This window comes from Motacilla alba, chromosome 6, assembly GCF_015832195.1.
Source record: "Motacilla alba alba isolate MOTALB_02 chromosome 6, Motacilla_alba_V1.0_pri, whole genome shotgun sequence".
NCBI lineage: Eukaryota > Metazoa > Chordata > Aves > Passeriformes > Motacillidae > Motacilla > Motacilla alba.
The window spans coordinates 25,430,193-25,445,040 of record NC_052021.1 but is presented as its reverse complement, the minus strand read 5'-3'; the positions used below and the strand labels follow the sequence as shown (position 1 = coordinate 25,445,040).

Sequence of the window (14,848 nt, the reverse complement as noted above, 5' to 3'; positions counted from 1 at the left end):
CTCTCTCTCTGTCCCTGGTCAGGACAGGCTGCTCTGCTCTGCTGCTCACAGACCACATTACAGCAGCTTCTGGTCCTGGCTGCCACTTGGACCACGGTTAGAGCAGCAAATTAAACTGTGGAGGAAGGAGGGGGGATAGGGACATGAAATGCAGTGTTCTCATGGTGGAGCTGGGGGAAGCAGTCAAGTTAATATGTGAAAAACAAGTGTAACTGGTGGGGAAAAAAAAAGTAAATGGTGCCAATTAAAGTGATTGCTTCTTAATGATGTGTGTTATAACAAGTAACTTAATCTGTTAACATGGGAAGAAAGCTGTTCTCAATAAGCAGGAGACATGAGACAGCTTAAAGTCTGCAAGTAATGGTTTTCTTTTTTGCTCACGGAGTGTTCTGGAAAGATCTTGATGCAAAAAAATAAAAAAAAGCCTCCTGACCAAATGATCAACTGTTCAGTTCTTCAAGTCTTCAGCATCTAATATAAAATAACTACGGGCAACCTTAAATTTGTAACAAAGGAGAAAACAGCAACTTACTAGGGAATTTATTTAATCTATATATTCAAACTGACAGTACTCTGAATGTCAGTCTGTGCTTCTTGAGAAGCAAGAAAATTTCCATAGGGTTCATGTTGCTGGTTGATTCAGAATGCCTATTATAATTGTGAAATATTGGTAGGAATGGATTGAGATATATTCATGACAGTAGGTGGACTAATGGAATTCAGTGACTTTATTTAAAATGTGCAGGAGTTTTTTATAATACTGTAATAGAAATGTCATTTACCCCGACGGGAAGAGAGGGAAAAGCCCTGTCAATGAATAATAATGAAGTTATTTAAATGTCAGCTTTCTTGCAAATAGTTTGCAAAACAGAAATTATTCTACATGTTTCTAGTTTTGTTTTAATTTATTACTGGGAAGGCCAGAGCTTCAATCCCACAATTCTGGTACATTTTTATACTGTGAAATGAGCTAGTAATCATGAAAATGTTTATCTTCTTGCATTGTCTCCCGCTTTACTGAAAAAATAGGGAGTTGGATTTTAAACAGCTACTGGTAAAATCTGGGATTTAATGATAGCAATTACAATTAATATGGTGGGACAGGTGTGCAGTTCAGAATTGAATCTAAATACTTTTATTTTCTGAGTGTTATTCTTCTACGGTCATCTGCATTTCAGTGACATCCACAATGTACCACTCACATCCCCCTTCTCCCCCCAACGAATTTGAGAAACCATTGCAACACGTGTCTATACGAGACACAATAAAATAGGGCTTACTCTTCACTCATTTACATAGAGTTATTCCATTAGCTGTAGCTATTTAGAGGGCATAGTCTATTTTTGTGTTTTCAGCTCTGCAGGTCCTGGGTTTAGTGCTTTACAATGATTTCTCCAGGCATTTGCTTGCTGATGTTATACAGATGGACTAAAACTGATTTCTCTCTGTAGAACTTCAGAGGAGCAGCCTTCCACACAAAATGTGGAGATGTTGGTTGCTGCATATCCTTTCCCCTTCAGATAACTGGGATTGAATTTGTTGATCCTACTCTGTCATTAATGACTACACCCTGCTGAGGTGCATCTGTCTTTTGTAGCTCTTCCAGGTTAGGCTGGCTTCCTGGGCCATCCTATGGCTGATGTGTTTTTATGGGTTAGGAGTCTCATGCTGCTTTATACACCCATTTAATAAGACAAACAAAGCTCATTATCTAGGCTGCTAATCAGTGCTTGCTTGTGCATATATATATATATATATATTTATATATATATATATATACACACACACACACATATATATATAAGAAATAAGACGAATGCAGGTTGGTGAGACACCTGGGTTAGATCCCAACAGAGACTTCCCATGGATGCAGTGTTTCCTTTGATAGAATTCTTTTTTCCCACTGCTCTGCAAATGTTTGTATTACCATTTCTTTGTGTTAAAACACTTATGGATGCCTACCTGCTCTTGTATATATAACATTTTCCCCCTCCCCCCCCCCCCCAGCCCCTGTTAAAATTAAGAGTAAATGTAAAGCGGTACAAAAGAAAAAAACTGGTAAATGGGAAGGTAGAAGGACTAGTTATTGTCAGTTTAGAGCACAATAATGAGAGTAAGATCTAATAGTAGCTCCTTTGATTGCTTGTGAATTCGTTCATCTGGAAAAAAATTATGTTTTCCTAAGCTTTTAAATCTTTCAGTTTCTTTTATGGATGTTGACAGAAGCACACGCTTCCATCTGTGTAGAGTGTTACCTGTAAATAAAGCTGTGAATGCAAAACAATTGCCTAGAGACTTGAAGTAAGAAGTGGCTGGCAATTCTGAGATTACTGTTTGCAATAGGTTGTTGACATAATTTTGCTGTGTTGTGGCAGGGGTACTGGCTGCCTTTCTTGAACAATTTCAAAGCAAGTTTTATGTCTCAGATTTTCTTTGCTCCTGTCCCCTTTTGAAGGATCCCATTTTGAATTCATTGTCACTGGTATAAGAAAAAGCAGCATTATTTCATTAATATGTTTTTTCTAACTCAGCAGGTCAGATTTAGTCCTTATTCTTTGCATGTCCTTGCCAGCTGAAACCTCACAAAGGGTAGCTTTTGGGGTTTAGGCAGAGAGCAGCAGAAATACTCATTTCTGATAAGACTGGGTGGTGAGGTGGGGCAAGGTGACAAAGGGAAGCTGCAGTCCTTGGCCAGGCTGTGTTCAGCACCCTGCTGTGGATCCCCTCACCTGGATTCTGGAGCATCTCTGAAATATTCAGTTACAGAAACAACCAGCACAGTATCCGACTCCTCAATCCTCTGAGGAAATAGCTCAGTTAGTTTATATGTGCTCCTGAGAGAGATGACCTTATAAAGGGAAAGATCAGTCAGAAGCTGAGAATTTGACGTTAATGTTCTAAACAGCAAAGGTCACACATGCACACAGGAGGGCATGTGTTTATTGGAGGGAAGGAGAAATCTATAGACATAAATCATAGGGCAGTTGTTATATGAGCAGGCAGATATGTGCAAAGGCTTCTATAAAGTTCCTAAATTGAAAGACTCAACTTTAATGCAGATTCACGTTTTAGTGCAATTCATCTTTCATGGATAAAATCCTAAGCTGCTGCTTTCTTGTTTTATTCATGTACTGATTGCAAAATCTGAAATCCCAGAAGCTATAATGTGAATGTAGGCATGGTACTTGATTCAGAAATGTTCCACCCATATTCCACAAAAAAAAAAAACAAAAAACCAAAAAACAAAACAAAGCAAAACAACAAAAAACAACAAGAAACCAAAAAAAGAATTAAACGTCTTAAAGCCTTTGTGAATTTAGCCACTGTTGCCCTGATAGGAGGGAACCTGCAAATAATGAGTGCCAAGATCCTACTTCAGAATGTCTGGTTTTGGAGTGCTTAGCAAAAGGAAAAATTCATGTTACTGCTTGCAAGTTCTGTATAGGCCCATATGTACATGTTACAGATGAGATACAGGGATATGTTGTGCTTTTGAAAGTCTGTTATCCAGATACATGTCCCTTTCTGCAATTTATGGACATCAACTCTACTGGGCTGGGCTGATTATCTAAAATCCCTGAGATACTGGGACAGAATTCAGGCAAGCATGAGCTGCATAATGAATAAAACCTCTGCTGATGATTGATCTTGGTTCCAGTCGTTTGTTAAGAGTAACTCCTGCAGCAACACTGGACAGTCTTATTTGTTCACTGTCTTTGTTCTTCCCCTAGACATGCAGTCAGTGTTTTTCTGGGCAACCCTAATTTCAGAAATATTTTATTTTCTCTACTGAATGGTGGCTTTTAAAGCAAGAAAAAAGCATGTGTCCATCCTTTCTGCTAGTCAGTGTTAGAGAAGCTACTTTGGAATATGCTGAGATGAACCATCTTAACAAAATCAGTCCAAGCTTGGAGTATATGATGAGTTGATAACCTTAGTCTCTTGCTGTCTGCTATTTGGCATTTCTGACAATCATTATCTTCTGTATGCAAAATGTAGTGTTTTTTATTGGGTATGTTTAAGATGCTTTGGGAAGATGCTGGTTGAATTTTTCCTAATCTAATTTAAATGCAAATTATAAACACGCACATGATGCTGTGTGTATATAATTAAGTATCATTATATACTACATGAATCATTGAAAAAGCTCTGGAGAGCCATTCTGCTATTTAAAGCATGACTTATATTGAAAAGCTGCCAAGTGACTTGTGGTTTTGTGATTAAGTGTTTGTACTTACAAGAATCTCTCTTGAATTGTAGGTCAACAGATTATGGGACAACATATGAGAAACTGAATGATAAAGTTGGTCTGAAGACTATTTTGAGCTACTTGTATGTTTGCCCAACAAACAAACGTAAGGTAGGTGACGATGTGTTGGCTCCTTTTACCTTTATGGTGCTATTTCTGCCCTGGAGGTCTCTCCTCATTTCCTCAATATCTGTCACTGTTGAAGTAGCAGGAATCTCTCTGTCACTCTTGCCTTGAAAAAAAGTGTTACTTTATAAAAATATAACCCAAGTTGTACCAGCTCTACCACTTACCAGTAATACTTGAGGGAAGGATGGCTATTAAATGGACAGGTACCGTGCATGTGATCGCTTGCTTACCTTCTGGGTGGTGTTGATTTTGTTCTCTGGAAGAGAGAGAGAGACTTGTTAAAATAGCAGAAATGCATCTGCAGTGACCAGATTGTATGTAACATTATTTGTCTTCTAACTGCTCCCAAAGGTGAACTGAACAGGATTTGACAAATTCCTGCAGAGAAAATGCCTTCGAAGCCCAGAAGGTTTTAATCATTCAGACACCCTAGTGACTAACACTTTACTATGAATTTATAATGCTGACATATTCATGAAAGGAATCTGGATGCCTACTTTGAGATAAGTTTTTGAGAAAATTTTTTGGTTTTACTCCATGTTTTTTAGTCCTTGAGTCACTACAGGCAGAACTGAATTACATTGGCAGAAAATGTTGGGAGACTCACCTTTAAAGGAGTCTGGGTGTACTAGGGCAGCTGAGGTCACTATACTGCTGTTCTCACTATACTGAAACAATTAGGTGTTCTTTAAGACAGACTGTGAAAGAAAGAGGGAGCTGTCCTAACCAGAGAGGACAACGCTTAGCAGTTTAAATTGCAATTAAATGGCCTCAAATTAGTGGAGCGATGTCATCTCATTGATACTGACCCTTAAGAAGATATGAAGCTCTTCTATAGGAGCTGAAGAACGAAATTATCAGATCACTTAAATGTCCTTCAGCAAGCCAACCAACATGAAGGCTGGCACTGAGAGCCTTCATCACCTCTGGCTGCATCCTGCCCCCTCCCACTCCCTGCCCTTCTCTGCCACCCTTGTTTGTGTAGCCATCTGGTGAGCTGGATCCAGGACTGACCTGCCTGAAAACTAATCCCTTTCCAGCTCAAAAACTAAGTAGATGGAAGGAAAAAGCTTTCAGGCAGAAGTGTGGAACTATCTTTTCTGGCAGAAGTCTGCTGTAAAGTTGGCCTATCTATAGTCAGTATGATCCAGTGCCAGAGGAAAGCTGCAACACCTGGGATGAGAGGGCCTAGGTAATGGTCTGGTGGAAAGATTGAATTTTTCAACATTTATTTTAGCAGGAGCAGAGTTAGGCTTGCAGGGAGAATTTCTGGCCCTCCTTTTGCTGTTTCTGTAGAACATCAGGCCATTCTGTCAATAAACATTTAATTTTAGACGCCCAAATAGTCCCCTGAGGTTAAGAGGGCATGGCATGTGTCCCCACTAAGAATACTTCTACAGGAAAAGCAAAAATACTGAAGCTCAAGGTCTTTGTTATACCTGCTGTGAAATTAAAAGCTGAAGGAAACATATTTAAAACTTTTGCCACCAAGGAAGAATCTATGGCTCCTAAGACCTGATCCCCTCTTCTCTCCTAAAACTCTGATAACACTTTCAGAAACTCTGATCACTTTGAAAGTTTCATCTTGTTTCACTAATGTGGGCTGGGTGGATAGCTGCAGAAATACTTCTAAAATTTAGGACTCAACTACTCTAAACTCCACGAGTTTTGTAAAACTCGTGCCCTTCATGTGAAGGGTTTATACACTGCTGCAGTTAGTGTTGGGCAAAGGCTAACAGTGTGTTTTCCCTAAATATTAGTTGTATGTGGTGATTTCTCAGACTAGACCTGCAGCCTTCAATGTCCTTTTTTTCCACAAGGCCTTCCTTAGCAGAGAGAAAAGGCTTCTTCAGTAGTGGGAAAGAAAATGGTGCATTTTTCATCTTGAAGTTACTAGATGAGAGACCTTGCTACAGCAGCGATCCGTAAGGGGGTCAGCATGTACTTAACTTACTGAAGTTGCCTTGTTTTGGAAAAAAAAAAATCTTTTAGCACATATTTAACTTTAGGAGTAGTTCCATTGAAACAGAAGGTAAATTTTGAACTTAGCTGACTCAGGACTGATTGCTTGTAATGAAAGGAAACAAGTGTACCATTTGTGTAAGTCTTGTCTCTTCTTTGCAAAGCAGAGCACTTAGAACAGTGAACGGTGGAATGCATGTAATTGGGTTTATTAAAATAATTGATAGATTTTTTCATGAATTTCTGATTGTTTTCACATTCTGGAAATGAACAAATAACATCATGTTGAATAAATTGTTTGTTGTAATTTATTTGCTCTTCTCCATCTAGAAAAAAAAATGGGTCTATAAATACCCAGTATTTGCAGAGCTTCCCACAGCCCATGCATGCCAATTTATTTCTAAAAGCTTTTGACTTCCAATTCGTGTCTCTTTATTGAACAAAATTAAATCCTTTAACCAGACATCACAGGCAATGTCATATTGCAAAAGGATGCTTGGGAAAAAAAAAAAAATTAGAACAAAGTCAGTCATTATTTGCAATTTAAACTGACGACCTGTTGCTGCTGCTTGGCATTTTTCTGAATTACAATATTTTCCAAAGGAAATGACAGAAAGTGGTTACTAACTTAGTGATGTATAAGTCCTGGCAAAGAGAAGTGGAAACATTTTTTAGTTTTCTTTCCTTTTACTGAATTACTGTGCTACCTGGTCGCATGACAGATGACACAGATCAGGGGGTAAAAAATGTACCACGTGGATCTTGCCAAAGACACAGAGCCTGTTTGAGTATTTGTCAACAAGTCTCCAGAAGAGATATGTGCAATGTGCAATAAATCCCTAGGCTTAGGTATGTCAACATTGGTTTATTTGTTAGGTTCATAGAGCCTTCTGTGATGAGAAAGAAAATTATTTGAATGCTTCTACATGAAGAAATACTGTTTGGGAATAATGCTGATGGGTTCCAAACTAAACTAAAATAAAAATCCAAGTAGATACCTTGAAATTCTGTTTTCACAGAAGTGTATAGGTCATTTTCTTAGAAAGTCACATGCACTAAGCTTTGCAGTTTTCTGCTATAAAAGCCTTTCAGATAGGTTGTTTTTACTCATTGCATGGAAAATCATGGGCATACACACATAAAAAGTGAATGGGTTGTGGTGGGGCCTCCAGAATTTGTTTAACTGGAGGTTTTCTCTGACTCAGGAAGTGCTGCTGGCTAATTTAGATGCTGAGTCCTTGTAGGAAGCACACTGTGTTCTCTGCAAAGAGCCAGTCTGTGCAGCCCAGTCGTTCTTTGTACTTTCAAGCCCCCTGTATCTGTGTATCTTCAGTTAATTAACAAATGCTGGGTGATAGTATCTGCCAGTGACTTTTATGCTATTAATAGGACTAGTGCATCAGATATTTCCTCTGGGTTTGTGTTTTTGTGGTAGTGTTTGTTTGTTTGTTTGTTTTATTTTATTCTCTCCCTTTCCACAGGCCTGCCTTGATTTTTGGGTTTTTTTTGCTTTATTCCTCCAGCTGTTCAAATTTTAATTGCTATATAGAACAGTGTTACTTTTTTTTCTCTTTACAGATGAATGGATCACAGATGCCTTCCTCTTCCTTGATATTCACTGCTTGTGTTTATCACCTTTACCACAGTGTGTTAAGCATTGTCCTGTTGAGTGTGTAGCACCAAGACAGCAGATATTTATTGTAAATAAAATTGCTTGGGTTTCAGTGCTGGCTAGATCCCCAACTACTTCACATTTATTTATATTAATGAGTTTTAAATGAAAGGAAATTAAAGCAATGGCAGCCTAGCCTTCTGTTCTTTCTAGCATTGGCTTGTGGTTCTGCACAGAATAGTTGGCAGAAGTTTCTGTTAGTCAAGACAGTAGAAAATTTACCCTTATTAGCTGAAATGGGAATGATTGATTGCTACTTTCTATCCTGTGGTATTGGGCAAGTTGATTTGCTTTAGGGAAGTTCTGTTTGTGAAATGTAAACCGCCCCCTTGTATAAGGGGTAAGACTGGAGCTGTGTGCTGTACACTTGCCTTTGTACCCACTCTTCTGAGGGTTGTGAAAAGTGTCCACAGAGGTGAACAGTTCCACCTGGCATTGCTGTTTCTCAGGAGTCTGCTTCTCTTCAGTTGCTAAAATCAGTTTGGGAACACTTCTAAAAATTCTGTTTCTGACCTGCCTTGCTATGGAAACTTTCAGAACTCTGATTTGAGGGCAGGTGTTGATTTTTTCAGTCAAGGAAAAACAGTTATTTCCGGCCGTGTCCTCCTTGTAGCCTCAGCAAATCTTGGTGTGAAGGCTTTCACTAAGTCAGTCCTGTGGTGGTCAAGGGATGGCATCCTTAGCAAATTAGGCACAGTGGGAGACCAGCCTCTGTCTGTCATGCACAGTGTGTCATTGCAGTCCACTCTTGCTGAGATAAAAGCAATTATTTTCTTGCTCTCCTCTTTTTATTTGGAAGGAAAGGTCCTTGTTAGCTGCAGGCTGTGAGTCCGCCTTTCAGTCATAAGAGGCCAAAATGGCATGTGTGAATGTTTGGAATTGTTTACGGTTTTTTGGTTGGTGTTTCTTTTGCATTTGGGTTTTTGGGGGTTTTTTTTTGGTTGGGTTTTTTTTGGTTACTTTCTTTTTTCTTTTTTTTTTTTTTTTTTTTTTTAATGTTGAGTGAACAGACAGTTTCAAGGAGATGTTCACTGAGAATGTTTTCCTACCTTTTTAAAGGGAGGAACCACCTTGTCCTGCGCTGTTTTGGAGATCAAAACATAAATTTGTTCAAATGGAAACTTCCGTTTGGATTAAATGCTCTATAACACAGGATGGTGAATGAAATGTCTCCTATGCTATGACCACAATTAATGATTCTTTATAGCCTCATAATTTGCTTCAGAGAGAGTATTTTTTCTCTAAATACAGTGGCGTAAATCTGTTTCATTCAGCAGTTTGAGCTAAAGATTCCATCTCATCTGAAAAGGGTTGAAAACCTACAAGAGCTTATCTTGGGCTGCAGGGGTGGTTCAATGGATAGCACTGTTCACATGCAAACACTTCACTACCCATGGGAAGAGGGATGTGTCACACTGAGAATTAAGAAGTCTTTAATTTTCTGCAGTTCAGCAATAATGATGGATTAAGTCGACTGCTTTACAAGCCTCTGGTGGTGGTAATGGGAAAATCTGATAATCTTGGGATGTCCTTGGGTTAATGCAATTACAGTTTTCACTTTTGCTTGTAATACCTTTAGATTCAAGAGTAATTCTAGCTGTGAACCAGATAAACAAGTGTAGACTTATTTCCATTTCAGAAAACTGTCTTTTCTGCCTCCCATCTCACACGCAAACAAGGATAACTTTTTGTTAGTTTAGAAAGGTGGGCTGTTGCTCACATCTGTTGGATATGGTTTGGCAGTTGGGTAGTTTCCCTGGAGACAGTGAAGATGTGTCACTGTAAAGCCGGTGCTGTCTTTAATACCGAGTTTGTGGGGAAACAAACAATTAACAATCACTTGGTCCATATTAACAAACTGAAGGCAGGGCCTCATCTTTCAAAGTGAATATTTTTACTTTTGAAGTGTCTGGCAGCATCTGCTACCAAACTTTCTGATTCACGGCTGCAGTACATGACAGCTCTCACAATAGCCATTACCCACAAAGCCCTTGCCATTACTCTACATCCATATCTCATCTCGGATATGAAGTGAAATCAAAGCCCATTTATTCCACTTCTGCTCTTGTAAGCCTATCAAAAATAGTGGCAGTTTTGACATTTCCTCACTCAAAGTAGCACTACAGTGTGCCTTTGTATCTCACAGAAGTCTCCAAGGGCACCCTGGGTGTTGAAACTAATGATAGGGAGGTACAAGCCAGGGAATTCATCTTCAGAGTTTCTAAAGTGTTCTTTCCCTTCTGAGTCTGTTCCCTGTTTTCTGCAAACTGGACAATTAAAATTTATGCAAGATAATCTCTTGTTGAATGTCCTTCAATTCTTTTATCCCTTTTTAATTCCTCTGTGATTTACCAAATACTCTGGAACAGATGATACCCCTTTTGGCAAGGAAGGATACATGCCAGCAGCTTAGAGAGCACAGGAGCAATATGTTGTTAGTTGCAGGCTGTATACAGACAGCTGGGATTGGTGGCAGAGCAAGAACAGAGCTGTCTTAGTTTCAAACTTGTAGCTCCATCCATTTCCATAAGTAAGACAGGCTGTTCAAACCAGGAAGAAATCCAGTTGCCATAATATTGACTTTTTTCTTCCTTATGAAAAACTGGTCCCAAGTAGTTGAAAATCAGTTTGTTCAGTGTCCCATAAAGTTAGGCTAAAAAAACATACAGCGGGGCTTTTTCGGTTACCTTCTGGGTTTTGAGGTTTTAAAGATTCGTAACTAAATCTCTTTTATCTCCTTTCCCTGTTGTGCTGTGGTAGGAATATACTTTTTGGTCATGAAATTTGGAAGTTGTCTTCATACTATATATCTTTGGAAGTTCACCTTCAAGGGGAAAAGAACGTGATACTGTGACATAACCATATAATGGCTGTTTTGTGGCATTTTGGAAATGATAATGTAAAAAACCCCTGAAATATTGTTTGAATATTGACCACTCAACCTTCCCTTGCTAGGCCTGCAGCAAAGTACTGTTTGTTCATTAGCAGATTGTGTAATCTGTAGGGCATGTTTGCCAGCAGACTGCAACTGCTCACTCCTTCTGCAGTCCAGATATGTTGCTATGCAGAAATGAATGATGAAATGACAGGATACTCGAGGCTTTTGCCTTCTGTCTAGCTGTGCTTGGAGTACAGGGAGAAGAAAGTGAAGAAAATAAACAAGAAAAAATATTCTTGATTATTAAACTTCTGATTGATAAGAGCTAGTAAATGCAGAGAGAGGGGAGTGATGGAAAAGATTAATGGATGTAATTAGAAAGCCATCTACTGCTAAGAAAATGTGGAATTTGACTTGTATGCAAATAGCATGAGAACTAGAGACCAACAAGTGATGACTCATATATCAAATTGAGAGTAAGAGATCCTTAAGGAAGCAGCCAAGCTTCGTGGAGAAAATGGGAATAATTAAGTGTCTGGTATGAAAGAGATATTGCAAAAACCATGAATGCCCTTTCCCTTTTGGTGCTACTAAGTGAAAGGCTTAGGTTTCTTGTTGCAAGGACAAAGAGACTTTTTCCAGAGCCAGAGTAATAATGATAATAATAAAAAAGATTCAAATTTAACACCAAACAGAGAATTCAAGGGTCAAAACTGACTGAAAATAAGGCACTGTAGTCTGTATCTTTTCTTTTGTGCCTTTTTATTCCCATCTCTCCACCTCTTTCTCAAAATCAGTCAAAACAGGAATTAAAACATTTAGGAAAGGCATATAACTTGGAGACCAAGGAAAATACAGTGCCTATCACACAGCTGTGAGAGTAATGGCATAGGGAGGCTGTGGGTGGGAATAAACAGAATTAATTCTATTTCTGTCTGCTACAATATGGCTTTCAGATGGGCGTGAGTCTCCCACAAATTTGCATAAACTCAGTTTTTCTGTGGAGGAATCTCTTACCATGCGCAGAAGGACTGAATTGTGTTTCTGTAAAGATGAATATTTTAGGGATAAGTGAGAGCAAAGGAGAGAAAGCTGTTGAGGAAGCAGAGCAATGATAATGGCAATTGTTGGAGGCAATGCTGAGGGTGATGTTGAGGTTGACATTAACCAAAATAAGTTTACAAAAAAGTATCAGAGGAGTTCTTGCTATGTATTCTGATTCAGGGGATCAAACCCTAGACCACCTGTTTCCTAAACACTTCTTCATGGGTAGGGGAGTGAAATCATACCATGGTGAATGTTTCCTGTCTCACTTGTACCTTCACAGTGTTTCTGTGCACATTTGCCAAGAAAAACATGTGAGGATTTGAGAGAAATCCTTGGTAGTAAATTTTGAGTGTGGCCAACTGTCACCATAAATCTGTCAGCCAACACACTTTGGTTGCTTTTTCTTACACTGACACTGCAGTTAAAAAGCTGGTGAAATATTTTCAAAAGATAATGTTTTACAGAAACATTTAAATTAACACAGTATTTGACAAGCAAAAATCAAATTTGCAGTTTTTTATTGCATATAGAATATTGTGAATAATGGATTTTGTTATTTAGAGAAATATAAAAGATCATATTTATTGAAAGCTCTTATTCCTAGTCAAAACACTATTTTTTTCTGCTGAGGTCATCTAAGACTTTTCTGTCTTGAAGAGATTGATGTTAGAATAACAATGTTTTGGGTGCAAAAAGCTAAAGCCATTTTGTTTTGAAATGGTTCCTTTTAAAATTCTTTAGAGATTTACCAAGATAAATTCTACTGAAAACAGTGGAACATAATAATGGTACTTGAATTACATTTTTAATCACTTTGCTGATTCAATTGTTGTTAAAAGTCTGCTCTGAACAGCTTCAATTCAAAACACTGAATTCTCCACTGCACATATGCATTTAGGTCTCTCCCTCTGAGTAAATATAAAATCTCTTCAGTCTCCAGTCCCCTATACCTAATTCCTTCATTAGAGGTAATAAGGAGAATTAGAAGGGAACTGTGATCTGGTCCTTGCATTGCAAATTCTTTGTGTGCAGGCATTTCTCAGGGTTTTGTCTCTCTTCTGGAGTGATGAGATGCTTATGTGTTTGTTCAGTATCTTTTTCCACACAGACCAAAGACAGACAGAAAGCTGTGGAATAAGTTCTACATGCAACTGCACAGTCACAAACAAAACCTTAATTTATGATGCCTTATCACAATGCAGAATTAGAAGATGTATCTTCATCAGATATGGTTAAAAAAATCATCTTTTCCTGGTTTAGGGCTCCTTTGCACACCACATTGCACAGAGTTTGACTATTATTTTTCTGTGCTGGTTTTTTTCAGACAGAAAATGTTTTTGAGGATTTAGCCTTGTGTGTGTGGCCTGTTGCTGGTCTCTCCTTGTTTCCTCATAGGCAATTTCTGATCTCTACTCTTGAGCATGTTGTGTGCTCTGGATGTAGCTTTCTGATGAAGACAATCCATTAGAAGTAATTCCTTAATAATAAGCATGGCAATGGGCTTACAGCTGTTCCTGGACATTATGCAGCCCTGAAAGTACAAAATCATGTTATTGTGACTCACCCTTCTGCGTCAAGACCAAGATTCTTCTGTCCTATTTATAAGTTAAGAATTTATAGGCGGAGAATTTTGTTTTTCCTCTGTGTTTGAACAGAATCTGTTCCTTTGGGTTCTGGTGTACAACTTGTCTTCCATTTATCACTAATGGTAAATAATCAGTGTAATAGCTTAGCAAATCTGAATGACAGCAGTTCGTGCTTAGCGTTTGGCAGTGAAGGGAGAAACACAAACACATCCATATGTCCTCCCTAATGCCATATTACTCAGCTCCCAGAAAGTAAAGAACAATTGCAGACGAACCCAGGTAGTATCAACTGGGGAAGAAAGTGTGGAAGTTTCTGTTTCTCTGCTTCTGCTTGAGTTCTTTGCTCATTTGTGTTTTGGGGTGTTTTTTTCTTGGTTTTTTTGGTGGTTTTTTTTTTTGTTTTGTTTTTGTTTTGTTTTTATTTTGGTTTGTGGGTTTTTTTGTTTGTTTAGTTTTGTTTTGTTGATAGGTAGTTCAGGAGAAATATTGTCAGTCCCAGTTTATGAATGAGATCAAATCTATGTTTTTCTAAGGTCAAAAAATAATCAGCTGCTGAGAGAGAGAAACTGAACACAGGATTTTGGTAGAAATCCTAGCCAAAAAATCATTTTTTTCTCCTAATTCTTGTGATTCTCATCACAAGAAAATCACAGTCTTTCAAATCTCCTTTTGTACCATTTCTTTCTGAGAGGGAATCACAAACTGCAGTTCACCTGTGCAAGTTTGTGCCCTTCATTTGTGTTGCTTCCAGATACAAATAAACTCTTTCACAAAAAAAAAAAAAAAAAAAAAAAAAAGGTGCAGAAAGGAAAACATCAATCATTTGAGCATCTTTGGTTGTGTGGCACTAGGTTATCGTGGAGGAATAGAGGAAGCTTAACTCAGCATTCAATGATTCATTCTAGCAGTGGAAAAATCATTGCTGCTCCACACCCCTGTGTGCCTGACTTCAGTGTCATGGCAATATTTGTTTTTAAACTTAAATAAATTTCTCTAATGAAAATGTGTCTTGACATTTCAAACCTTGGAGCTGAGAGCTGTCTCCCAAGTCGTGTTCATTGTTAAAGTGCTTCACTGCTGTCTTTCTGTACTACCTCTACTAACAAAACTTTTCCATGTGCTCCAGGATGCCAAACCTTTTCTGATGCTGCTGTTTCAAGTGTGTTGCTGCCATTTGTAGGCTCTCACAGGAGCGTTCAGTCAATTACCACCAAAGGCTCCCATTGTTGCAAAGAGACTGACCTTCCCCCCTTGGGCACCAATTAAAATCTATTACTCTTTTCCCATCCTACTTGCTGTAATTGGAGCTCTGGCTCTTTGCCTGG

General features: G+C 38.5%; 1 protein-coding gene across 4 annotated transcripts in view; it reads left to right on the top strand.

Moving 5' to 3' along the window:
* Positions 1–14,848, top strand: part of SORCS1 (sortilin related VPS10 domain containing receptor 1) — a 263,542-nt gene that overhangs the window by 112,748 nt on the left and 135,946 nt on the right. For all 4 annotated transcript variants that reach the window (XM_038140148.1, XM_038140150.1, XM_038140147.1 and 1 more), the window contains exon 3: positions 4,261–4,360. In XM_038140148.1, coding sequence (XP_037996076.1) covers positions 4,261–4,360 — 100 coding nt within the window. The remainder of the gene's footprint in view (positions 1–4,260; positions 4,361–14,848) is intronic.